The sequence below is a fragment of the Primulina tabacum genome, chromosome 6, assembly GCF_025594145.1.
Source record: "Primulina tabacum isolate GXHZ01 chromosome 6, ASM2559414v2, whole genome shotgun sequence".
Lineage (NCBI taxonomy): Eukaryota > Viridiplantae > Streptophyta > Magnoliopsida > Lamiales > Gesneriaceae > Primulina > Primulina tabacum.
In genome coordinates, this window is record NC_134555.1 from 28,101,902 (window position 1) to 28,127,710 (window position 25,809).

The 25,809-nt window shown below is 34.7% G+C and overlaps 1 protein-coding gene and 1 long non-coding RNA gene across 6 annotated transcripts; both read left to right on the forward strand.

The window, feature by feature from the left end:
* Positions 1-1,769: 1,769 nt before the first annotated feature.
* Positions 1,770-24,103, forward strand: LOC142549216 (histone-lysine N-methyltransferase ASHH2-like). Of its 5 annotated transcripts, XM_075658049.1 has the most exons (19): positions 1,770-2,035; positions 3,357-3,453; positions 5,394-6,644; positions 6,886-7,093; positions 7,974-8,131; positions 8,250-8,329; positions 11,234-11,365; positions 11,451-11,567; positions 11,862-11,954; positions 13,051-13,128; positions 13,636-13,692; positions 13,972-14,863; positions 14,946-15,001; positions 15,264-15,343; positions 15,474-15,556; positions 15,648-15,727; positions 16,692-16,771; positions 21,814-21,859; positions 22,837-24,103. In XM_075658049.1, exons 2-19 carry the CDS (start codon positions 3,405-3,407, stop codon positions 23,791-23,793), a joined length of 4,497 nt encoding a protein of 1,498 aa, XP_075514164.1. In that variant the 5' UTR covers positions 1,770-2,035; positions 3,357-3,404; the 3' UTR covers positions 23,794-24,103. The 5 variants fall into 5 exon arrangements, with proteins under 5 accessions (XP_075514164.1, XP_075514161.1, XP_075514162.1 ...); XM_075658046.1 differs by lacking the exon at positions 3,357-3,453 and having other exon boundaries at positions 5,030-6,644; XM_075658047.1 differs by lacking the exon at positions 1,770-2,035 and having other exon boundaries at positions 5,030-6,644.
* Positions 16,780-21,723, forward strand: LOC142549217 (uncharacterized). The gene is made up of 2 exons (XR_012821133.1): positions 16,780-19,135; positions 19,269-21,723. It is a non-coding gene; the product is annotated as an uncharacterized LOC142549217 (long non-coding RNA).
* Positions 24,104-25,809: the final 1,706 nt, after the last annotated feature.

Genomic DNA, 25,809 nt, shown 5'->3' on the forward strand with positions numbered 1-25,809 from the left:
CGGCTGGCCAGGCTTCTGAGGTTCTCCTGCTGAACCCCCTATCAACTGGACAATCAGCTGGATTGCTCAATTGACGCAACAGTTAGACTGATTCATTTTGTGCGATCAGTTGGGTCTTCAGTTTGCGATGTAAAAAACTCGTGAGTGATCCTAGATGCTGCACACTAAGGTAGATTATTAGTAACACAATTAACAAGTTTTGTTATCATCAAAATCAAGATTGCGAACTTAAAAAGTTCCAACAAATATCTAGTATATTTTTAAGAAAAACGAGTAGTAGACGTTTCATATTATTACTAATTATTAATAAAATATTCGTTATTTATGGACGACAACACTTCAATATACTACAAGCTTTTAGAAACACTAAATAGAGAAGAATATACATTTCTTCTCAAAATGGACAAGTCGATTGAAATAAAAGACGGAAGGCTAGCATTTTGTAATTGAAGGCATTCAAAATACAATCACAAATTTGAACGACGAAAGTATTGCAAGCAAAAATATATCAATAGATTTCGAATAACAATAAATTAAAAAAATAGGAGATCCAACAAAGGTATCGATCATTAACAATATTGGCATACAAGTAATTGAAGACGACAACAATACAATAATGGAGATTCAAGATGATGAAATTATTGATACTCTCGCAAGGAAATACTTTCAGTATAAAAAAATACAAAAAAAAAAAAGAGAAGTCGTCCAAAAAAAAAATCATTAAAGAATAAATATATGAAAATGCAAATAATTGATGGCGACATCATAAGAATTGCTATCGAAGATGATGAGAATATTGTTTCTTCCACAAAGAAGAAAAGGAGGATGACAAAGGAAAAAATCGTGAAAGAGGGAAAAATGAAAAATATAAAGGAAAAATGATTGACACAATTATTTGAAAAATGCATTATTTTTATAATATTTTTATTTCGTATAAATCAGAAGTGGTAAAAAATGTTGATCAACGCTATGTATTATATATATTTTCTTTATTTCATATTTATTTTAATAACTTTTTAATGACATCAATTTTATGTTATATTTTTTCTCAATATCTAATTTATAAAAAAATATAAGATTGATTACTAATATTTCATATTTATTTTAATAACTTTTTAATGATGTCAGTTCTTTTTCTCAATATCAAATTTATAAAAAAATTATAAGATTGATTACTAATATTTTGCAACAATTATAAATTCAATTAGATTTGAAATACACAACAATTTTTAAACAAATAATCTTTTTACGTTATAATACATGTTATACAAATTATATTATATTGAATTTTACTGTTGACTAAAATAACATGTAAATCATTAATTAGTTGCAAACTTATGATTTCTTCTCAATTCATTTATTTAATAAGGTGTGTTTCCACTGTGTATTTTTTCAGTTTAAATAAAACGGTGGATGATCATATATATTTTAAGGAAAAAATTTGTGTGAGATGTTCTCACGGTCGTATTTTGTAAGACAGATACTTTATTTGGGTCATCCATGAAAAAATATTACTTTTTATGCTAAGAGTATTATTTTTTATTGTGAATATCGGTAGGGTTGACTCGTCACACAGATAAAGATTCGTGAGACCGTCTCACAAGAGACCTACTCATATTTTAATGACCCAAGAAAGTTAAGTATATATATTAATTTTTTTATTATTTAAATTAATATTTTAATGATTTAAGAGGTATAATTTAAATGAAATTATCTGGAGGTCTCTTGACCCAAATCTTTCGCAGTTAACCCTACTTCTATTTGACTGGATCTCTTACCGTGGCTAAAACAAGTTCTCCATTCTCCCATTCTTCCTCTTCTTCTTCTTCCTCTTCTTCGTGGGTAGCAGTTTGCCTCCTCTCGCCACGCCTCCGTTTCCCTCGAAATCTTCACCCCCATTGCTTTCGTCGTCCCTTCCCCGGCTTCAATTGAAATAATTTTGGCGTACGATTCAGTCTCGAAGGAGAAAATGGACGAAATTGAAGGAGAAATCATTCGCAGAGACTTCGTATTCAATTGCCTTGGAATCGTAGAGGTTATTTTTCGCTTTTTTTTTTGTTTCTTCCCGAGTACTGATTTCAACGAACATTGTGATATTAATTTCTCACTTTTACTAGCGGCCAGGTCTTTGGTTTGACGGGGTGAATTATTTTGATTCAATGGTGTTTAATTTAGTTTCTGAGTTTTGCAGTGGATATTTAATTTGCTTTCTCAATGATAAATTTTGTGTTTTAACCCGTCTTCGAAACATACCTCTGGCCCTGCCCTTCCTCTTTTTCAATGATTTTAATTTATTTTGGGATGTCTGAGATGGAAAAGTAAAAGGGATCACTGTTCAAGTAGTTTAAGAATCTCATTAATTAAGTAGTTGCAGTGCCGATGCATACCGTCCATTTGCATATTTTCTTCCACAATTAGGCATATCATCAAATTTTCAACCTTTATATTGCTCTAAAACAAGTTGTGCGAGTGATTATTTTTGGGGGAACGAGGTAATTGGGATTCAATTAAGTTCTCATCGAAAAAAGACAGTGATCCTAACTATTCTGTTTATAAAAATAAAAACTTAAATTAATAAAAGTAAGAACTCCACCTCAAACTCAAATCACAAACTCAACTCAAACATAAAACTCCAACCCAAACTTCACCTAAAATGTGTAAAACTCGACCCAAATGTGAAAATGTTGACCAAAATGTGAAAAAGTCGACCAAAATTTTAAAAATTCGACCCAAAAATGAAAAACTCGACCCACTCAACCTAAATGTGAAAAAACTCGACCCAAATAAAAATAAAAACTCCACCTCAAACTCAACTCAGATATAAAACTCCCCCCCAAAATTTACCTTAAATGTGCAAAACTCGACCCAAATATGAAAACATTGACCCATATGAAAAACTGGACCCAAATATGAACAACTCGACCCAAACTCGATCCAAATGAGAAAATGTTGACCAAAATGTGAAAAGGTCAACACAAATATGAAAAAATCAACCCAAATATGAAAAACTCAACCCACTCGACCCAGATGTGAAAAAACTCGACCCATATATAATATGTATTTATTATTTTCGCAAATAGTCAATCAAACATGATATAGTGTAGTGGTAAAATATTGTGTTAGGGACAAACACATGGTTCGAATTTGGATTGGATCAAAATATGATGTTATTTTTTTTATTTTATTTTAACAAATATATGTAAAGACCATTTTGCCCTTTAAGTCAACTCACTTTGACCAAATTTAAAGAGTCAAACTCCTTCCAATTAAAATAAATTGGTGGGGAGACATGTATATTTTAATGACCCAATATTTTTGCATATTTATCGTACCAGGATTTTTTTTTTATTTTTCAGTTTGCATTTAGATTGTGGTTAAAGAATGGAAAAATATTATAAAGAACAATGGAGATTGTGAGAAAGTCATGGGGTGACATCTTGATTTCTTTATATGGTATGCCGTAATTTTCTTAAGTAAATTCTTTTGCACTTTTTTGAGAATTAGCTTATTTTCTCGTATTATTTTGAAATTTTTGCCTCTATGATAGTGAAGAGGAGAAGACATAAAGGTAAGAACTACCGGTCTTTTGTGATTTTAAGTGGTTTTCACCCTTTTAGGGTTCTGGAAGTTTTGTATGTAATTTGGGCAGTTTAACTTCTTTTCATTCTGTTGTGCCACTTTATATATTTCATTGCCTTTATTCAATGCTTTGTTGTCTGATCTGCTAATTACACAGTGTAAACAAATTTATTCTTCTTCCATAGTTTTGACAATTTTGGTTCATTTGTTGTCAATTATCATTGAAGTTGATAAGGCAAAATTTGGTGGAATTGATATAGTTTTATTGTAAGTTTTGTCCTATGATGTGCATTTGTTTCCCTTACCGCCGCTAATCGGTTTTTTATCTCTGTTTTATAGTTACTTTTCATTATTCATTATTAATTTACAATCCTTTTTTGTTGATCTTACTACTAAATTCATGCTTTGATCTGGTCCAATTTCCTTTTAACAAATACTGTTAGTAATGCTGCTTTGTTTCTATGTTCACTCCTAATTATTTTAAATCCATTCCTTTATGTAGATAGACTTCTTTGCATTGCAGTACGGTGAGCATATCCATTCCCATGATGTTATTCTTCTTCTTTTTTTTTTGGGTGTACACTGTACACTGGTGAAATGTTTTAACACATCTTAACTATTTTAATTGATCTTAATATATAATTACACTTCTGTCATAACTATATTAGTATATTTTTTTCTTTAATTGTCGAAGTTCTATTTTATAAAAAATCGTCTACTTCATCCAATTAATTATACACAAAATAGTTATAGCTTGAACCTAAGCTTCTCACATATAAATTAATCAATATGCTAATGTGGTTTGATGCATAGAAGGACAATGAGAAATTTTAAGGTAATACCAAAAGATTGTAAATATTATGCACATGTTTTCCGTTACACTTTGGTTGATTATTTACTCTCTCTTCATTATTGGCATGTATTTTGTTTGTTTTAGATTTATTTTGTATTTATAGGGAGTACTTTACCATTTTGATTTTTTTTTTCCAGCCACATTAACGTCCAATATCAACTAATTATAAATTCATATTGATAGAGAATGATGTGCTGATATACAAATTGTACTAAATAAAATATGCAGTCTGGGGTTTCTGTTTCAATAACTTGGAATGATATGATATCGTTTTTTAACCCTGAAACCATATGCCAATTTCAGTTTTTCGACTATTATTGGAAATCATCATAATATAAAAATGTGTTTTACACACCCGTGCATGTGACCAAGGAGCTAGTATTTATTAATTCATCTTTTTTGTTTCTTGAAAATTTCTGAATCGGTTCGTAAGTTCGTCATTATTTATATATTTAAATCATTTGGTTAATGTATTTTTTTCAACAATCATTTGTTCATATAATTGTTTAAAATTATTTATGCTGTCAATCTATGGTAAAGAGTCTGTAACGGAATGCACATCAAGGTTTCTTGTCGTATCTAAATATTGTTGTACAGGGTAATATGTTTAACGAGACATTGTCTGGTAAAAGCATTGGTGACATCAAGGAGAAGTCATCTGTGATCGAACTTGATATAGTTGTTGCAAAATTATCTGTTTCTACGGTACATAATGAATCCTCCTACATGAGAACTGATGAATCATCCGTGAGCATGGTTAAACCAGATGCTTCAGGTGCCGATCTTCTTCTTCCGGCTTTCGATGCCATCAGTTTTTCTGAGAGTCCTGAGAAAATGGCTGATGCAGCGAAATATACCATTGAAACCGATGCTTTTGATTCCATTGGAAATGCTGACCAGCTTGGGCAGAGACCTGACACGGGGAAATGTGATAGTAATTTATATCCTTCTGATTCTTCAGATATCGCTGAACCATCTACAGAAAGGGATGGTGAAGCTGAGGCTGTGGTCCAAAGTGACGAGACCTGCAAACAAGACCATCCTCTAATTGTATACACATCTGCTCGGAGGAGCGCACACAACGCTAAATCAGATATGAACAATGACACTCTTAAACCACCTAGAAATTACAAGAGGAAATCGAACAAAAAGAGAGTATTGAATTTTACCTCATTGCAAATTTCAAGAAGAAGAAGAAGTTTGTTGGCCACGCGATCTAGATCTTCTGGTTGGGGATTTACGGGGAATATCTTACCAGATTTTAATGAAAACAGTGGTCTTGAGCTAAATATTAATAAAGAAAGAAAACCGAGAAGAGTAACAGGTGGCCAAGGGATTAGGAAATCTATGAGCAACCAGAAAGGTAAAAAATCAATTGGAAAGCCTGGCACTCCTCCACCTGGTCCTTTCTCTTTGAAAATTAAATTTGGCAATCAAATCTGCAGCTTGGTGAATGTTACTAAAAAATTTAATGCTACAGAAATCAGGTTGGAGAAAGAAGTGCCTAGAGATATGGTATCGCCAGCAAGAAAATTAGAGGACATGATGTCATCTGATGGTTCTGTTTCGAGAACGAAATTTGATGTCCGGGACACTGTTGAAAAGTCAAGCTTAAGTACTTCAAAGGATCAACAACTAATTGTTAACCAATTGGAGGTTCATCGGTTGGAAGCTTCTATTGAGAACATGAGTTTGGATCCTGGAACCTCCCCTGATTCAGAAGTCATAAACTCGGAACCTGATTGTGTACTCTCTCGAAAGGTTATATCGAATATGGAAGGTAGTTCAGTTATGTCAAATGATTGTGTTTCTGTTGAAGATGTTTCACGTTTAAAAGTATGGCAAAGCAAATCTAAGAAAGGAAAAAAGAACGATAAGTTCCCTAAGGATGAAAAATTAAATGCTGACATGCCTGCAGCAGCTGTACTAGAACAGGAAGTGAGTTATGCCACTTCTTGTAACGAGGTGTCTGTTGTTTCATTTTCAAAACCTTGCTTGACCGAAAAGAATCCTTCATCTAGAATTGAGCCATCTAATTTACATGTCTGCGACACATTGCTTCCTTCTACTGATGGGCAAAGTTTGCCCAAGTTTTCTAGCGCAAATGGAAGGAGCAAGAGCACATTCAGAATTTTGGATTTACTTGGCCAAAAAGATATAGTCTCGAAAAAAAACGGAATTCAAAACAAGTCCGGTCATAAGCCTAAACCTGGTGAGAAAAGTGATAGTAGCTGCATTCTTATTCTGGTGAAAAGTCATCTGAATGCATTAAGTTTGCATATTTTGATGTATATTTAAGAAAATCTCCTCTCTCCATAATAATCTCTGAAAAAGAATATTCCCTGATATATGTGTGTGTGTATATATATATACACGTAGTACATATTAGGACATTTAGCCTTGCCTTCAGTCCTCCTGTCTCATTTATTTTTGATGCAATCTTTAACTTGTAGGAAATCGAGTATCAGCTCATTTTGGAGAAACTGAATCCATTAACAAAGGTTCATGTGGGCCAATAGACAGCTTGCCTTTTTCAGTGGGTGAGGTAAGGGAACAATATGTTCCAATGAGGAATGCTTGGGTGCTTTGTGATGATTGCGAAAAGTGGCGTCGAATTCCGGCTACACTTGCTGATCAAATTGAAGAAACTAACTGTGAATGGTAAGTCATAATGAATGCTACTGTTGGTTGGTTTTCAAAGAGTGATTTCAAGAATTTATTTTCTATTGTCCTTTCACATGCAGGAACATTTATATTATGCATTGATTGAATTTGATCTTTTTCTCCACCTAACAATTTTCAGATATTTATTTAGCTAACTCACCAGTCGTTTAACCTGATACTAATTTAAATGGTGTTTGGTTCTTTTTCGATACTTCCAAATCTGATGCTCCAAGAGTTGTTTTTGACCAATATTTTTTTTTGAAAATGTGTTTTGCTAAACTGCATATTCTTAAAGTTTTTGAGACATTTAATTTGTTTCATAATTTTTACCAAATTAAAAATATCTTTGTACACGTTTGTAATAATAATTTTCTCAATTTTTCTCACATCACATAAAAAAAATATCACCTCACAAAAGAAACAATTAATTTTAAAAATAAAGTTTCCAAGCTGGCCGTGGTTGAAAACCGAGCCAATTGTCTTCAAAACTGGCTCTAATACTAAAGCTCAAATATTATAGGATTTTGAAATATAGTTCTTTTATTCAATTGTTGAGTAGGATTGATGTTAAAAATTTGATGGATGCTAGATGCTAGCATAATGTTGGTCAATAGAAGGTTGATCTCATTGAATAAATTGGTCTGCTTCAATACTTGCCAGAAGCTAAAAATAAAATTCACATGCTTAGAAGTAACTCAAGGTACTGAATACAGTTAGTTTTAAAACATCGAGGACCACCACACTTGAGCGTTAATCATCATGAAATAAAGCATTGTGTAACGTGACTTGCTGTGATGTACTAGTATATGTCTTTCGATGTTGATTCAATCCTTTTAATTTGGTGGTAACTAATACATTGTCATTTTTCCTGCTAAAGGACCTGCAAAGACAACACAGATAAAGATTTTGCTGATTGCTTGGTTCCTCAAGAGAAATCAAATGCAGAAATCAACGTTGAGCTGGAAATATCCGATGCTTCTTGTGAGGAAGATGGTTGTGATACTTTCCTCAACTCTAATCAAAACCAATCAAATGGTATTCTTTCACCTGATGATGTGGCAACATTTATATACTGGCTTACTTGAATTTCACATGTATTTCTTGATTGACATGCTTTGATTGGGACATGAATGTTGTTTTATATGTCTTACAGTTTCTCAACAGTCATCTTGGTCACTTATTAAGTCAAACTTGTTTCTACACCGAAGCCGCAAAACTCAATCTGTGGACGAGGTGAATACTTAGCTTAGTTCAATTTCACTATTTTGCTTAAAATTTGAATTATTATGACTTCTCTTCTATGCTTTTCTTTTATAATTGATAATTGAATTTATTGTCTTCATTAATATGTATTTTATGTTTATCTTAATTGAATTCATTTTATGTACGTAATTAACTACGATTTCAGTTTCCTCACGGCTCACAAGACCAAGATGGTAACTCTATACAAAAAATGCTTAATGCTAACACTTCTCACTCATACAACTGTATCTCAACTTAGTTATGATCCCTTTTACCAAGAACCAGCGTATATTTGTTGGTGTCTCGTGGTTGCTGTTTCTGAACTTTAGTAGATTGAAAGTTTAAATTTCTGATTGCCTGGATTTATGTTGAATTATTGACCCTTATGTAAATACTGGTTTATATAAGCATCTGTTAACAATGTTGAAGCCTGTTTTAATTGCTATTATGCATCGAAAATATCTCCATTTACACTTATGATCATCAGGGATGTACATGTTTAATATGTGAGCATTTTGGAATGGAAAAATTGAAAACATCAATTTCGGTTTTGGTTTTTTTGCAAATATAAATCAAACAGAGAATATAGTAAGTTGAAACTTAGCCAAACTGAAAATGAGGAGATGTTTTCTTGAAAGAGGGTCACCAGGAAATTAATAGAATGGAGTTGGTGTATGAATGGTGTAATAGTTGGGTCAGGATTTTTGGACTACCTTGGAACGTGGTCAAAACGTATTTTCAAGAATATTGGGGATGTAACTTAATACACATGGACTTATTTTTTCAAGAATATTGGGGACAAATGTGGTGGCTTGTTGGAAATAAGCAATGACACTACATGGTTTAAGGATTTGTCGGCAGCTAAAATTAAAGTGAAACGACCTTAAGGGGGCTTAATTAACAATGTGATGCAAGTTCCATCCCTAGTTGGCATAATAGATATCCAATTAGTGGTTGATTCTGTTGACATTGCAGCTTATGAGACTTATGAACGTCGGTCGTATGCCCAGGTGGTGGTCAATTGTGTGAGGATAATGGGGGGTTTTTTTTTTTTGGGGGGGGGGGGGACTTCCTGTATTCCTTTCTTTTCAATTTATTTGGAAAATACCGATCACACATATGGTTCAAGTATTAATATGTTGCAAAACAGATGGCCTTCTTGTACACTCTGTCCGAATTGGTGTGTACTTTGTCTGAAGGAGGAGTAGACTCAAGATCATATGCTTATGCATTGTCCATTCACGACTAGTATTTGGTCCAAAGCTCTGGAGGAGTTGGGTTTGGTGTGGGTTGCTTCAAGATCAGTACGTGAGTTGTTTACTTAGATTTTGGTCGTTATTTTGGCTAGAGAGAGATTACTTTTTGGAGTGTTACAGTCCATTGTATCTTTTAATCAATCTGTCAGGAGCGAAACAACGGGATTATCGATGATATAGAAGAGTCAGTGGAAGAATGTTGGGAAAAGATCAGATTTAGGGCTTCGGTTTGGATTAGCTAGTATTCAAAATTTAAGAATTTTTCGACATCAGATCTAGTTAGAGATTGAGGTTTTATATGCTCTTGATGTAATAAGAGCTTCAAATATCTTTGGCGTACCTGCGAATATCTTGTCCGCCCTTTGTAACTATTATCTTTTATTATCCTAATATAATATCGTTTCATATAAATAAATAAAAAGCTAAGCCAAACTGAAACCCATGGTTTTTTGTTAAAGCTGAAGATTTTTCTTAATTTGTTTGACATTTTTGTTCATTTAAATTTGAAATAATAAAAGGTTTCACAATTAATTAATTTAGCATGCTTTTGAAAATATAATGAGATAAAAATTGATATACATGATATATGTGTGGCACTTCTATGGTTGCCGATATCAAATATTTATATGTTTAAATTAAATTTCTTTTTGACAGAACTTTCCCATGAGTTGTAGTTGCTAACTGATGGCAATATCATATTACCAATAATCCATCATTTATAAGCGTGCACACACACATATATAAGTTCCAATATTTTATCTCCAGAGTAACAACACACTTATATATGGAAGGAACAACAGCATAAAATTAATCTGATTTTACCCGTATTATATGCATATATTTTGGTTTCGGTTTAGATCATAGAAATCTCAAAATGCAAACCACATCACATTTTTCTGTTTCTTTAAAACCAAAACTCAATGTTGAGAAACCACCGGTTTTTGTTTTCCTTGGTTTTTGTAATTTGTTTTTGGAATTTGTTCTGCTGCTTATAATGTATGCACCTAATGAATGTTTTTACTCTCAACAGATTCGCTAACATTCCAATCTATAATGTTTTTTTTGCCTGAAATATCAATAAAATCTTCTTTACCAACAACAAAATTTCATTCATGTGACATCCTTTTCCACAAAACAAACCATGAAGGTATCCTTTGCTGCCAGAAAATTAAGTTCAACTTCCATCGTGTTTTCATGACTATTTATTAGTGTTCCCTAACACTCACGGTTTTCATCGCCGTTGTCCTTTCTCCAAGTAACGTGCAATGAATCTTTATTCTTGCTTTGTTGAAAATTCTGACAACTTTACTGGAGATGAGAATACGTAAATGTGAAATGATTGTTTTATGGTTTTTCCTCAACCTTTCGATGACTACACCCTCTGATGTTGACACCCATGGATAGCCAGTTGCTGCGATAATAATTTCGCTGCACTTGTTCCTTTTATAATTACAAGGTCTCTGTGAATGTGTTGTTCACATCTCAAGTCTATGTGTCTCTGCGTGTTTATCACTTTTTGAGCTCCAGGCGTCGGCAGTATACTTTAATTCGTACACGTATGTTCCCATTTAAATTATTGAACTCAAAGTGTTATCCACTTAAATTATTTTTTGTTGCTTGTTCTGTTTGTGCGTAACAGGTAATGGTTTGCCATTGCAAACCACCTTCGGATGGGAGAATGGGTTGTGGAAATAAATGTTTAAACAGAATACTCAACATTGAGTGTGTTCAAGGAACTTGTCCGTGCGGTGAACTTTGTTCCAATCAACAGGTACATTAACTTCTGTTTGTTCACATATGTGTGGATCTTTTGTTGTTATTTATAAAGTGAATTCTCCATGTGCAATTGCTTGCAGTTTCAGAGACGCAAGTATGCGAAACTGAAGTGGTTCAGGTGTGGAAAGAAGGGGTATGGCCTTCAGGCACTTGATGACATTCCTGAAGGACAGTTCCTTATCGAATATGTTGGAGAGGTTAATACTGAATAGAACCTCTGTTTACTTGTTATCTGGGCAATTGATGTCAATTAATGTTACTCCAAGTCGACATTCTGTTTGTTAGAGCGAGCTAGTAGCCTAGTAGGTATACACATACACGTTTGTGTGTGTGAGTATAAGGATTAAGTTTCCACAGTTGATATCCCCAACCAAGAGATGCTGTGGGAAGAAGCGTTGATTCCAAACTAATGTTTCATTGTTTGTGATTCTATTGTTTGAAACGTGAATGAAACTGCAGTTTTGATGCATCGGTTTTTGGTTAATTTACAGGTACTAGATGTGCATGCTTTTCAAGCAAGGCAAAGACAGTATGCTTCGAAGGGCCACAAACATTTTTACTTCATGACTTTGAATGGCAGCGAGGTTTACCGTCATCATTTGTTTCTATGTGAATTTGAAAATTCTTCCACATGTTCCAATGCTATAGTGCTCATTATTTTAGCTTCAGGCCACTTCAGGATCTTCAGAAAATTCATCGATAACTTAATTGTTTGTGGATATTTAACTATTTGAGAAGCCAGTGAAGATTTTGTCTCACTTTATTTCACCAATTGACTTGGCTTGATCCGTGACACATTGCTCATATGTTTCTTTCATTTGTGAATGAGGGGGCTTCATTTTAAGCTTTGTAACACAAAGTTTGGTGATTCTTTGTGCGTTGGATTTTATTAATCTTCTAAAGCAATCGTACGGAACCATTTACTAGCTTGATCAAAACATTTTAGCATGAATGCGAATGTAAATGAGCTGACTGTAATTTGGCTGCAGCTTATGTTTCTGGTGAAGTTTTTTCAGTTTTGTCTTCAATTACAAATAAACCATGATCGTATTATTAACTTTATTGTTCTTCTCTCGCCTTTGATTGACTAGGCTGTAAGTATGGGTCAGAATTATGATCCCCACATATCCGTCCACCTAGAACTGTCTGCAAATTTGGTTTTGGATCGAATGTCTGTAAGGAGGCTCACAAATTGGTTGGGTTGTCTGTGGACAATAGATTTACAGGCCAAAGAGGTTGAGGATGGTTGGAAATGGTATAAAAGGAACCAGCATTTGTCTTTTACTGGTCTAGGTTGCGAGAGAAAATTGTACAAGATGGACTGAATTATTTTGTTTAACGTCATCTACTGGTTTTAGGTTTTAATAAGTTGTCTTGCAGTAGACTTTTCTGTTAAGTTGGTGTAGATGTATCTGGCCAATTTTATTATGTAACAACTAAATAAACTCTGGTCAAAATCTCTTCGTATTTGAAATTACCCGCCGCAGGTAGAAAACTTCGCGCTCTCTCTACTAAGCATCGAGTCTAGCTTACTAAGGGAAATTTTCCACTGCGATCCCATACTATTATCATCCAGCCCCCTTTTAGGGTGTCTAGTGTTTTCATTTTTTTTAGGCTGTTACCTTTGTTAGTTTATGTTTTATGTATACTTCTAATACTGTCTATTTATGCCTCTTTCAGGTGATTGATGCTTGTGCTAAAGGAAACTTGGGCCGGTTCATAAATCACAGCTGTGATCCTAACTGTCGTACTGAGAAGGTACTTTGTGGGAGCTAACCTTTCATGCAGTTGTAAGTTTTAGAATGTGGGGAATAGAATTAAACGTGTGGAATTTTGCAGACCTTTCATGCACCCTGTGGGGCATTTGATGTTCTACCTTCTTGGGCATGTGCCATTTCCCTTCCACAATCTCTTGTTTGCATTTTGTTTAGCAAGCTGTCTTGTTATTGATTCAGTGCACTGAGTGCTTGTAATATTCACTCTGATGTTCTTATGCATTTTTGCTACATCTAGTTTATGATGCTATTTTATGAGCTAATTTCAGATGTATCTGGGTTCAATTTTTTTGGCCCATCGTTTTCATTAATTTATTCACTTTTTCGGTTCTTTTCACAAATATATTTCATTACTCATGTTTATTTTTTTAAGAAATTATGTCTCAAAATAAGTCTCGACCAACTTCATTGTCCTAGATTTATTGTCCTGCCTTTTTTCTGTGGAATCGTCAGTTTTATAATTTATGCGTACTTTTGGCATTCTTGATAGTGGATGGTGAATGGAGAAGTTTGTGTTGGACTCTTTGCTGTGAAGGATATTCAGAAGGTAATATCTGTAGTGATAAAACTGTGTTTTTTTGCTATGTCTAGTCAAGTTTCATCTTTCTTTTGTAACAACTTATTACAGTATGTTGGGTTTTTTTGTGGGTTTTTGGGAGGTGATTCGTCTACTTCTTCTTTACCATCATGTTGGTTTTGAGTAGTATAGAAGTGCCTGATATAAAGGTGGTTAAATATTTTATTGTTTTCATCCTTGGTGAAATGCTTATTTATGCCAGTTGTTTCCTAGTGAACATGCTGTGTTCTTTCCGATTTTGCAATCCAGGGTGAAGAGGTTACATTTGATTACAACTATGTACGTGTATTTGGTGCTGCTGCGAAAAAATGTGTCTGTGGTTCACATAATTGTCGGGGCTATATTGGTGGTGATCCATCAAATTCTGAAGTAATTGTTCAAGGTGATTCTGATGATGAGTTTTCAGAACCTCTTATGATCTGCGAAGATAAAGAGCTGAATGATGATTGGAATGATATAATGTCAAATTCCTTAAATGAGAGAGGCTACGAAATTGCAAATGAATCCCGAGAAAAGATATATCAAATGAATAAGTTGGAATATGCTGCTGTGGAAAGCATTGAAGAAGCAAACTCTTCTAAAGCTTTAACTCAAAATGCTGGTGGTGATATCATTGCTTCTTCTCAAGGGTGCTTAACTGATGCTGTCAGGCAGTTGGACATGGACAAAGAAACTGGAGAGTTGTTGAACAGATCCTCGGCTGCTGCTTTTGAGTTTGAGGCTGAGGGCATTGTTTCCCCGAAGCCTTATTCTGTCGAGTTCATGAAAATTTCCTTAAAATCAGATGGCAGTATGAAGCCTTTAGGCCAGAATGAGCTTTCTTATGCGCAAAACAGAGTTGAAAATTCATCCTGTTCTGCTCATGGACAGATAACGACTTCTGGATTACATAGTAAATCACTGCCTAATGCGGTCAAATCTAAGAGCAAGTTGAAATATGCTGCTGCAGGAGGAAGAGAAGACCAAGGAAAGGCACATCCTCTCACCAAGACTCATCATACCTCAACTTCAACTAAAATGGGGAATGTTAAATTTATTGTTGCGGGTGACAGAGGAACTCCAAATGTGGATAAGTCAAATGTTACACCCCATAAATCTGATAATTTACCAGAACTTTTCCTGAATAGTCATTTTGAAACAGGTATACAATCATCTGCTTTATACTTCTTTTCATGGTAGTTATGGTTGGGGTTTTCTGCAATAACTGACCCAAATGCTTGCAGTTGAGGAGAAACTGAATGAATTGCTTGATCCTGAAGGAGGAATAAGCAAGCGTAAAGTAAGTTCTTCATCCCGTGCTATAATTCTTTTTTTATTTCTGAATCTCTCGATTTTGCAAAGAACAATTGATGTATTCTTTTTCTAATTCCCAGTTTTCTATTTTTGTCAATTTCAGTATTTGTAGAATTTTTGTGTAATTACTGACTTCATATATGCTTTTATTGGTTGGTGATATTATTTATATTGATATTGTGCAACTGCACTTAATTCGTGCCTGTTGACGGTTGTTTCTTGTCTTAATTTCTTCTATAATTTGATAGGATGCATCAAGAGGCTACTTGAAGCTTCTTTTTCTTACTGCTGCATCAGGGAATAATGGTCATGGTGAAGCTATACAGAGGTAATTTTCGGTAGTTTACATCCTTTTGCTAAATTCATCACTTTGTTATCCTGTTTTGTTATTTCACCTTGTAAAAATATACCATTCACCGAGATTTCCTGAAGTTGATGTTCTTATTTTAAATTTTCAGCAATCGAGATCTTTCAATGATCTTGGATGCACTTCTGAAGACGAAATCTCGGACTGTTCTGGTTGATGTAATTAACAAGAATGGTAGTTGTTCTGTTTGTTGTTCCTAGTATATATCTTGATGCTTTTCATTAGTGCGTTGAATTTTTCTAGAGCAATGACTGTTGATGTATAGGTTTGCAGATGCTACACAACATTTTGAAGCAGTGTAGGAGGGAATTCCTCAAAACTCCGATTTTGCGCAAGCTTCTTAAGGTAAATTTGGTGGAACTGAATAAACTTTTACTTCACTTCATGAATCATGACGAATCGTTACTTAACTTTGAAAAAGAGCTAAGGCAATCAATTTAATATCTACTTAGGCTTATTCAAATAGTTGATCATTTGAGTGTGACCATAATTAATTACCCAAAGAATTTGCTCCTTCTGATCTATTATTTTAGGTCAAATCTTGTTTAATCATAAATACGCAAGGGAACAAAACACGTGATAATATTCTACGCATGAGATCATGCATGAAACTTGGACATACGCACGAACAGACAGTATTTGAACATATACTTAAACGGCAAACTACTCAAGTTAATGGGCTTTAAAATGAGATTGCCAACAATTGATTTGTATGTGTAGTTGTTGAAAATGTCATGTAAATAAATATATTCATAGGTCTGTCATCTTTAGGCTTTAAAAAATCCACATCTATATTGCAAAGTTGAAGGGACACAAGTTGGTGTTGGTTGTGTCGACTACATACGGGAACTGACTTGAAATTCCACATGTCTATATAAATACAAATAATCTTCCCATTTGACGCAGTAAACTGATATAGGAACTGGAAAATTGAATCATTAGCAATTGTTTTGATGAAAAGGCTTTTCAAATTGATGAAATTATTTTGGATTCCGATGCGTGATTGAAGTATTGAAAATTTACTAATGCCAGCTGACAATGTCTACTCATGCTAAACACTTGACAGAACTGAACACATTATTTTTCGAGTACCTTTGAAGAAACTTATGCGAGTGAAAATGTAAAAAACTGGTCCAGAACAAATCAACAAACTCAAATGAGTTGAACGAAACTATAGTTTATAAAATTTTTCTCCCAAATTTTGATGGCCATGTAGAAAATGCTGATAGTCTTCACAACTATAATTTATAGCAAATTGTTATTTCTATAAAATAGAGTTTTACGGTTTTCGATATTGTTGTTTGGATAGATACTTGAGTATATGGCAACAAGGGAGATTCTTAAATTGGAACACATAACTGGAGGCCCACCTCGTCCAGGAGTGGAGAGGTCAGCATATTTTTTGACCTATTTTACTGATGTACTTAAATTTTATAATTCTCTTGCAGACTGTGGTTTTAATATGTAAGATATTGATGTATTATTTGGGTATAAATGATTGACGCTGAGTTCATGTATTTGACAGAGAGAGATGAACATGTTTACAGTACAAATTAATGCTCAACAACAAAATTAATGCTCAACCTTTGTTGTTGAGTACTTACTGTTAAATTAGCGATGAATTATTGTAAAGCGCAATTGCTAATAGCTTGTTTATAGGCACACTTGTTGTCTCAATTACAAGAGGCTTGAGTCATGAACAATTTGATAGTGTAGTGTTCCTTCTTGTTGTTGATCCTGCTACAGTATGCGCTGTTGCTTCAGAAAATGTGTTAGGCTTAACGGAAGAATAGAAATTATATAAGATCCCAGGACCATGATGTGTCTGTTATGCCTCACTCGTCCAATAAAACAGTTGTGAATAGTTTGGAATTTTATATGTGAGTATGTGTTACGGACCTGTTATTGGTGGGCCTAGATCCAAACAGCCCAAGAGTTATAAAGCCTTAGAAGAGTCTAGAAAGAAGGCAATAAATAAATATGTGGGAGAGAGAGGAATTATTATTCATTCAGTTATTTTTGATTGTGCATTGTAACTAACTGAGCTAGGAAACACAGAGTTTGTCTCTGTGATTTTTTTTACTGTTATTTCATCATATCAATACCCGAGCTTAATAAGAGAATGAACAACACGATAAAGTAAAAAGTATGTATGCTGATATGATGAAGTAACAATAAGAAAAATACCTGAGACAAGCTCTGTATTGTCTAGCTCAGTTAGTTACAATGCATGAAATCTTCTAAGCCTTTATAACTCTAGGGCTTTTTGGATCTAGTCTCACCTATAACAGGTCTAACAATACCATCGTCTTCAAAATTAGCCTTGTCCTCAAAGCTAAGAGATGAAGATAACTTGTTCAGCTCTAGTCCCAATGCATCATGCCCTTCCTCAATCACTAGGAACACGAATAGAGAACAGTGTGCCCCATCAGCACGGCTGCCCAATAAAGCACAACAGTATGCAATAACAATTTTCCAAACTTTTGATATCTTTCTGCGTCCCTAACTTAAATATGGTAAAAGAGGACTGCGGGGCCATGATTCTGATAAAAGTAATTCCATCTTCCATGGTTGCTGCGAAGATAATAGACGACTTCCCTAATGCTGGTTCGATTTCTTTAACATTCTTGACTTCATAGAAGTTAGTTGCAAACCCGGTGACCATCAAACAAACAATATCACCGATTTCTCCCAAAATTAAAATTGAGGGAAAGCATAACAATCTGCCTCCAACGTTTTAATAGCAACCCAAAATCTTTTAACCGTAAACCAAGTGACTAGCTTCGGAGGGTTATAAGGAAACATGGGGTAAACAGGTATGCTCAAAATTAGACCTTTCGAATCACACAAATTATCATGAGATACCAGGACAATTATTTCGTCAACAGATAGCATCATGAAGTTGTAGGTAGTTCGAGTGATTTTACCCTGGTCCCTTCCATGGCGCAGGAACTTTGTCGCTCTTTCAGCCCTACTTTCCTCTTTCCTATCCTCTCTGTCTTTGATCAGCCAGCTTCTTTTCAATTTCTTTAAGCCCTGAACACTTGTCTTCCCTTTTTTCAATTCCTTTTTGTGAGACCGCTGCTCTACTGTTATGCGTCCATCCTTTGGTTAAACGAGGACTCCATAGTGTGTTTCTCCCTTCCGGATTTTTGTGCCGTCTGGTGTATGGGCTTGCCTCGCTCAAATTTAAAGCAAACATGGATTGGGCACAGCCTATACTGCAGCTATTAGGGCAGTAGGATACAAGCCCGTTCCAGTCTAGCCCAATCTTAATATGGATATAATAGCACATGCCTTTCTTTAGGGTTACTCCTTCACCATCAAAACTCAATTCCTCAACCCTCATTACTTTAATCGGGCCATTTTTTCTTACCCAAATCAAAGTTTCTTCTTTGGGCCAATCAATCACCAGACCCATGCATTGTTCTTGAGCTGTCCTCTTCTTAGTCTTCACGATTTGTAACCCCCTACCCTCTTGCATCCAGCATCCCTGCTCAACGCCGCGTACCCAACCATCCTGCATGGCTTTTCGGCCACTATATCGAAATCTTAACCATAGAATATAAACCTAATTCCAAACGAACAATTTCAACGAAACCTCTTATAAGTCGCTCATCTTTCTTCTCCCCAAGTTTCGTTTGACCACACGGCATCTCAAGGAACCTTTGGCCCCCCTTGTTTATGTTTGCCGTGACGATATGATTTGTTCCATCTTCACTATGATGCCAGTCTTCAACACCATGGATTCCAGTACGAACTCATTATTTGCTTTGCTTCTTATATGTTTACTCCCAATCCAAATTGGTTTTCTCGTATCAAACTCAGATTATTCCAATCCATAGTATTGCTCATCCTTTTTATTTTCTTCTTCGATCCCCTCGAGGTTTGAGCGTGTGACTACTCCAAAGGCCAGGCCCGATGCAGTCTCATCTTGCACTTGCTCTTGGATCATGTAACTTTCCTTCTCCTCGACAATTAGGACGCCAAGTTTGTTCATTTTTGGTCCACTTGGTGATTCATTTTTCCCCTCCGCTAGCTGGTCGATGGTATGAGCCTAATCCCCAATAACTAAATTATTAAACATATTTCCTATTTTTTTTTATCATCAATAAAGATTTATTATTTTTTATTATGGACCCGACTAGTCCCCGCCTAGGCACTTTAGCGTCCGACTAGCGCCTAGCAAATTTTAGAACCTTGCCTCAAGTCCATAATTTTGATCCAATTGGTTTTCTTCTTCGCCTGCTGTCTCTTCATTGTTTTCCCGATACCCAGTTATTTGCATCCCCGACTTCTCGCCTTATAACCCGGTCCTTCATCATTTCGATCTTCATCGTGAGTTCCAAGAACTTAACTCCCTCAATGCCACTGACTTGACTGTTGCCTGCAACTAAGCGAGTCTTGTGCTTTCCCCATTCTTCCATTGATCAGTTGCCCAACTAATCTTTTGTGATTTGCTGTTAACTCCCATGTTGACTTGCTGGCTTATACAAAGATCTGCTGTAAAGCTGATACCTTTCCTTTAATACTATGTTGCATGATACGGGTACGGATATCGTATCGAATACGATACTGGTATGTCGATATAGAAAAATTTTGAAAATATAAGACACGATACGGCTAGGATACAACAATTATTAAAAAAATATATAAATATTAAAAAGAAAATGCAAAAAAAAAATTTTTTTTTTTCGAAACGTATCCAAAAACGTGTCCCCGCCATGTCCATGGCGTATACTAGCCGTGTCCATGGTGTATCCGGCTGGTCAAACATGCAAAAAGTCAACGACACCGATTTTGCCATAACCAACATGCATATTGTAGCGCCCTTAACCGAACCAATACTAAACAGACTAATAAACATGCAACAGATAAATATGCAGCATATAAGTGTGTATACTTCGCTTGGATATTTCAGTTAGTACATCATGTACCTCACTGAAACAATCTTACAGAGAGCTCTGAACCTAGACAATACCAATATAATGAAATCACTATCACACGAGATCAAACATGCTGCAAGGTTCTCACTAATGATCGTTAAATCACTATTTAAGGCTTTACGGTTATACCTGCGTCAGTCGTCAACCCGCTGATGATATCTCGATCTCAGTTCACCGACCTGTCCTCGAGTCGACACTAGCTTCGAAACTTCCTGACACCAAAGTGCTCTAGAAACTGGCTAGAAAACCTAAGGTATATGGTTAGAACTCTCTTTGAAGAATGCGGTGTAGAAACAAAAAAAATCAACATCCATTTATAGGCTGCATCCGGACTGGTTCAGAAAAACTGAATCAATCTTATCTGCCACGTGTCAGAATCTCATTTTTCTAGTTGGCTTTCTCGGGATAATGTAATATAAAGTAGATCGGATTATCCTTTTTTTTAAATTCGGTGGATCCCAACAGCTTGATCCCGAATTATCAATTCCTTAATAATACTTAATTAACAACTTTTTAATTATCTCTTAATTTGTACTTCATTCAAAATAAGGATTCGGATCATTACACGTATCCCCGTGTCGTATCCGTATCCGTGTCGTACACATGTCCGATACTTCAGAAAACAAATTTTATTAGTGTCCGCGCTACATAGTTTTAATGCCTCCACTCTATCTTCGAACTGTGCGGTTTCCATCAATACTCCTCGACTTTGTTGATCCATCAGGTCGGAACAGTTGTAACCACCACAATTATCATTGTTTAACAACAAATTGAACAAAATGAAGAAGGAAATATGCTGAAATATGATGATATGTAATGGAAATAATGTTCGTAGAGGTAATCCTCTGTAAACGGGATATCACTCCCTTCCCTAGCAAAAGCTAGTCTCAACACTCCGAAAACAAAAGTTACAGAATGCCTAATCTACTATCTCCATTCACATTTTTATATCCTCCCCACTTTCTAGATACTTCTAAAACTTGTGACTCATGGACTTGTTTTGGCTTTTATATTTGAGTTCGTGACAGCTTATTCTTTTTGTTGATTGTGTTCACACTAAATTGCTGAGGTTTAAACTCAGGATGCTTGTGGAATGTAAACAGAATGAACTGAAGTCTCTACCTGTGTTCTATTTTTTGTTCCTGTATTCAAATATCAAATAAATATAAATGGCACTCCCATTCAATAAACTGGCGGAGCCCTTTTAATACATCAATTTTAGAATTAGACCTACATTAGTTATATAGCGTTCGCTGTTCTTGGTAAATTACGTAGTTTTCTGCTGGTGATGGTTAAAACTTTAGTGAGAACGAACACAGTTTTGCAAATTTATTCTTCTCATCTTGGAAAATCAATTAAGGGTAGAATTTTTTGCTCTGCAGCGGGAAGAGAAAATGATGTTTTCGCTAAAATAATTGGTGTGCGTGTAATCCTTATGTGGTTGTGTTGTAGTTCTCTAACGTGTTCCTTGTTCTGCATTTGCAGTTTTAAAGATTCAATATTAACACTGACAGAACATGCAGACAAACAGGTATAATGAATGAAATTTTTTTCCATTCTGTTGTCAATTTACTTGCTCGTGTCGATGTCATCTTTTCCACACAAGTCTGGTGCTTGCTTGTATTGTTGCTGCCAACAACTGACAGAAAGACGGTGATTAGTTTTTATTGCATTTGTGCATCTTGGTTGAAAATATTGCCATGTCCCAAGGACAACTAGCAAAAGGGAAACCGTGACAGATTATATTTTGTTGTTAGTTTCAATCTTTTTCTCCCACCTGTGATTTTGTGATAATTCTGTCGGTTATCTAGATTTGACGGCGTTTCTGCTTGTGAAAATTCTTGACAAAATTGCTCGATTAATATTTACTACCCTTTATCTTCTGCCTATATAATTGTTATGTGTCGACATATTATTAAATTTATGTTTACTGTAGATGTTTAAAGGCTGAGACTTTTTATTTTATTTTATTATAATGCAGAAAATCTAGTCCCTTTTTTTTTCCCTTAAAATTAATCCTTTGTTTCTGTGTGTTTGTGTTTTCTTTTCTTTTCTGGTTGTTGATTGAGATAAAGAAAATAATCCCATGCCCTATGAAAAAGAGCTTTATGTGTTGCATCGACCACCACCCCCTTAATCCTTAACTTGATTTTATGGCCATGCTTGGCTGATGATGGTACAATGTGTGATTGGCGGCAAAAGCTAAGCTATTTCCTTTTTTTTTTTAAATCAGAAAGCTAAGCTATTTCTCTACTTGCATATTAGTTGTCTTTTAATTGTTAATTTCATGTTTTGTGGTTTCTACGGTATTTATGGACTACAGTGTGCTGCATCTGTCTGCATCCAGGAACTACCAAGCATCCATCAAGCAAGTGAATGCCCTTCTAATTATCTGGATGTTTGGATGGGTGTTTAAATATTATCCAACCGTAGATGTTTAGAAAATTGCACTCAGAGTAAGCGCTTATTTTTTGATTCTGGCTGAAGTTTGATCTTTACTGCTCTCAGGTCCATCAAAGTGCCCGAAGTTTCAGGGATAAATGGATTCCGAGATCTCTCAGAAAAAATAGCTGCACAGAAAGAGACGATGCAAGGATGGAATATCCTCAGCTTTCAAGCAATGATAGGCTTTCTACGTCGCATGATCTTTGGAGCAATCAAGGTGGGAAACTGTCAGAAGCAAAAAATTGTCGTATGGAGCAGCCTGTTGCTGCATCCTGTACAATTGATCTCTCTGGCCCAGAACCCATATCTGATTCAGTTGGCAGTGTAACCGACCGGACAAAAACGCGCAAGCGCAAGAGCCGATGGGACATTCCTGCAGATGGGCGACCGAATCCAAGTCTTAGGACCAACTTGGAATGTGATGGAAAGCTTAATACTGATGATGATATCCCTCCTGGATTTTCTTCTCCCTGTAATGGTCCTATGGTTCCATCTGATCCATCTTCAACTCTCATTAATCGCCAAGAAAGAGAAGCATCCATAAAGCAACCGTATGACATGGTATTAAGTGATTCACAGCAGAGATATAATGCATACATGTCGACCTCCTATGGAATTCCCTCTTCTGTCATGCATCAATTTGGGGTTTGCGTAGAAACTTCAGACGGTTGGACTATAGCTCCAGGTGTGCCTTTCCATCCGTTTCCTCCATTACCCCCATACCCTCGTAGCAATTTACACCCGCCATCATGTACTGCTGTATCTGCCCCATTGAGTGAATCCGAGGGAAAAACAGAACAATATAGCCTTAAGTATGCCCCTCCTCACTCTGATAAAAAACATTCAAAGACACCCGACATTGACTCACAAGAAATGAACATTTCCTATGCAAATGGGCGACCTGATTTCATGCAAGGAGGGAATTCTTATAGCATGGGAAGGAAGTACTTCCGGCAGCAAAAGTGGAAAAATTCGAAGGTAATGCCACCACCATGGATTCAAATGAGAAATGGCCGGTGATACACAGGGAACTTTACCAGAAATTGTGCAATTTAGAGTCTAGGTTTAGGAATTGGAGCTAATTGGTGTAGGAATTCATACATTTAATTGGAGGGTCAGTTAACTGGAGAAGAGAATTATAAACAAGCAGTTCAACATATTTTATGAAAAAGTAGTGCCTTTTATTTGGAGCTTCTGCATTTTCTGATGCTCCTTTATCTAAACCATTCTTAAGTCACAGTTGTACTAATATTGAAATATTTGTTAATTCCATTGGTTATAATTTAATTTGTGGATATGGTGGCCTTCATCTGCCATTTATATGCTCTCTCCACATGAGAAAATTCTAAGATTTTGTTGTCTTTGATGTTAACATCATCGGTTAAAATTTAAGTTGATTTTTGACTTGGAATTATTGGTCGAAAATTGTTTGTAGGTTTCTTATTTGGTTGTTTTTACATTTCAAAAATTATTGATAACATTAGGCATTAAAATTTTACTTTACTAATTTTTCAAATTCTACTATAAAATTCAATAAATGGAAAACACTATGACTAACTATTTGAACTTTTCATTATTTTTCAGAACTACTTTAGTTGTATTATATTATATTATAACAAAGAATATTTTATTTCAAATCTTTATAATAAATTTTCCAACCAACATGATTTGTTCTTTAACAATACTTTAATTCTCCTTTGGTTTCTCCGAAAATAAAACAAAAACGCAATTCATATTAATATTTTGAATTTTGGCTTAAAATTGTAATATTTTAAAATAAAACAAAAATTGTTACAATTACTAGGAGGAGGGCTTAGGGATGGGATTATTTGTTTCGCGGCCCGATCTGATCATATTTGGATACTTGAATATTTTGGATAATCAATCACGTTTGGTTAATATCCGAGTCTGATAAATTGAAATGGGATTAGTTCTGTGGCAAAAAAAATTGTCAAAAAACTCGATCGGATCTTGATTTTTCCTCAAAACCCACGAGGTATTAAACTTAGGTTTGTTATATTACTTGAATGAAGAATAATAGTTTGTTATTTCTCTTCTTTTTATTTCTCTTCCAACTTCCGAACCAAATTCATGGGGGAACTTCACAATGGAGAGAAGAAAAAAAATTGGAAGAAAAAGTTTTTTTTTTAAAAAATATTTGAAAGTTTTATAAGTAATAGAAAAGAAGGCAAAATATTTTTGTCCCAAAACCGTAGGAAATAATAGGGATCTCAGGAAAAATTCAGGGTTTCAGTACCGTTGGTTTGGAGTATTTTCCCAAATGAATTCGTCGGGTCATTTTAGTACCAAACCTTTTAATTTTTTTTTTCAATTTAGTAATTCCGTCAACTTTGGAGTTTAAACTAATGGAAGAACATCTAATGTCACTGAATCAAGAAAAAGAAAACTAAAAAAATAGGTTTAATTGGAAAGTCGATTTCATTGGGACTGAGTCAGAATTTTCCCAAACACGGATTTATTATTATTCAAGAACTCTAATGATGTGTTTAGTACAAGTGATCAGATAAATAAATGATTGATTAAGTTATAGATAACAAGATTGATATATTATTAATCAAAGGTTATGTGATTGTACTAAATTTACTATTATATCTTTACTAAATTTACTTATTTTTTAAAAAGATATTATAACTAATTTTTAATATTACACACAATTATTTTGACAATATTTCATCTTATATTCATAAAAAAAGTTGGACAAACTCCGAAAACAATAATATAACAAAACATAATTGCAACATAAAATATCTAAAATAGAAACATATTGTTGTCCAACTAAATGTCACCAAAATTAAATATTAAGAACAATATCGTACCTCATCAAGCAAACTAGAGAAAAGTTCAATGGTTTATTTAAAAACTGAAATAAAATGAACTAAAAACCAAAAATATGTGAGAATAGTTTTTTCAAAATATGAAATTAACACAACGGTTTTTTCAAAAGTACAACTTGTGCCTTATCATGCAAGCTAAAAAAAGCTCCAATTCATGCGTATTGTTCACCAACAGCTTTGC

What these genes read in the sequence shown, in the direction of transcription:
- LOC142549216 (XM_075658046.1), top strand. Translation starts at nt 1,970, where the DNA reads ATGGACGAAATTGAAGGAGAAATCATTCGCAGAGACTTCGTATTCAAT. An exon ending in ATTGCCTTGGAATCGTAGAG is followed by an intron (nt 2,036 to 5,029) that starts GTTATTTTTCGC and finishes ATTGTTGTACAG; the next exon opens with GGTAATATGTTTAACGAGAC. An exon ending in AACTTTGTTCCAATCAACAG is followed by an intron (nt 11,366 to 11,450) that starts GTACATTAACTT and finishes AATTGCTTGCAG; the next exon opens with TTTCAGAGACGCAAGTATGC.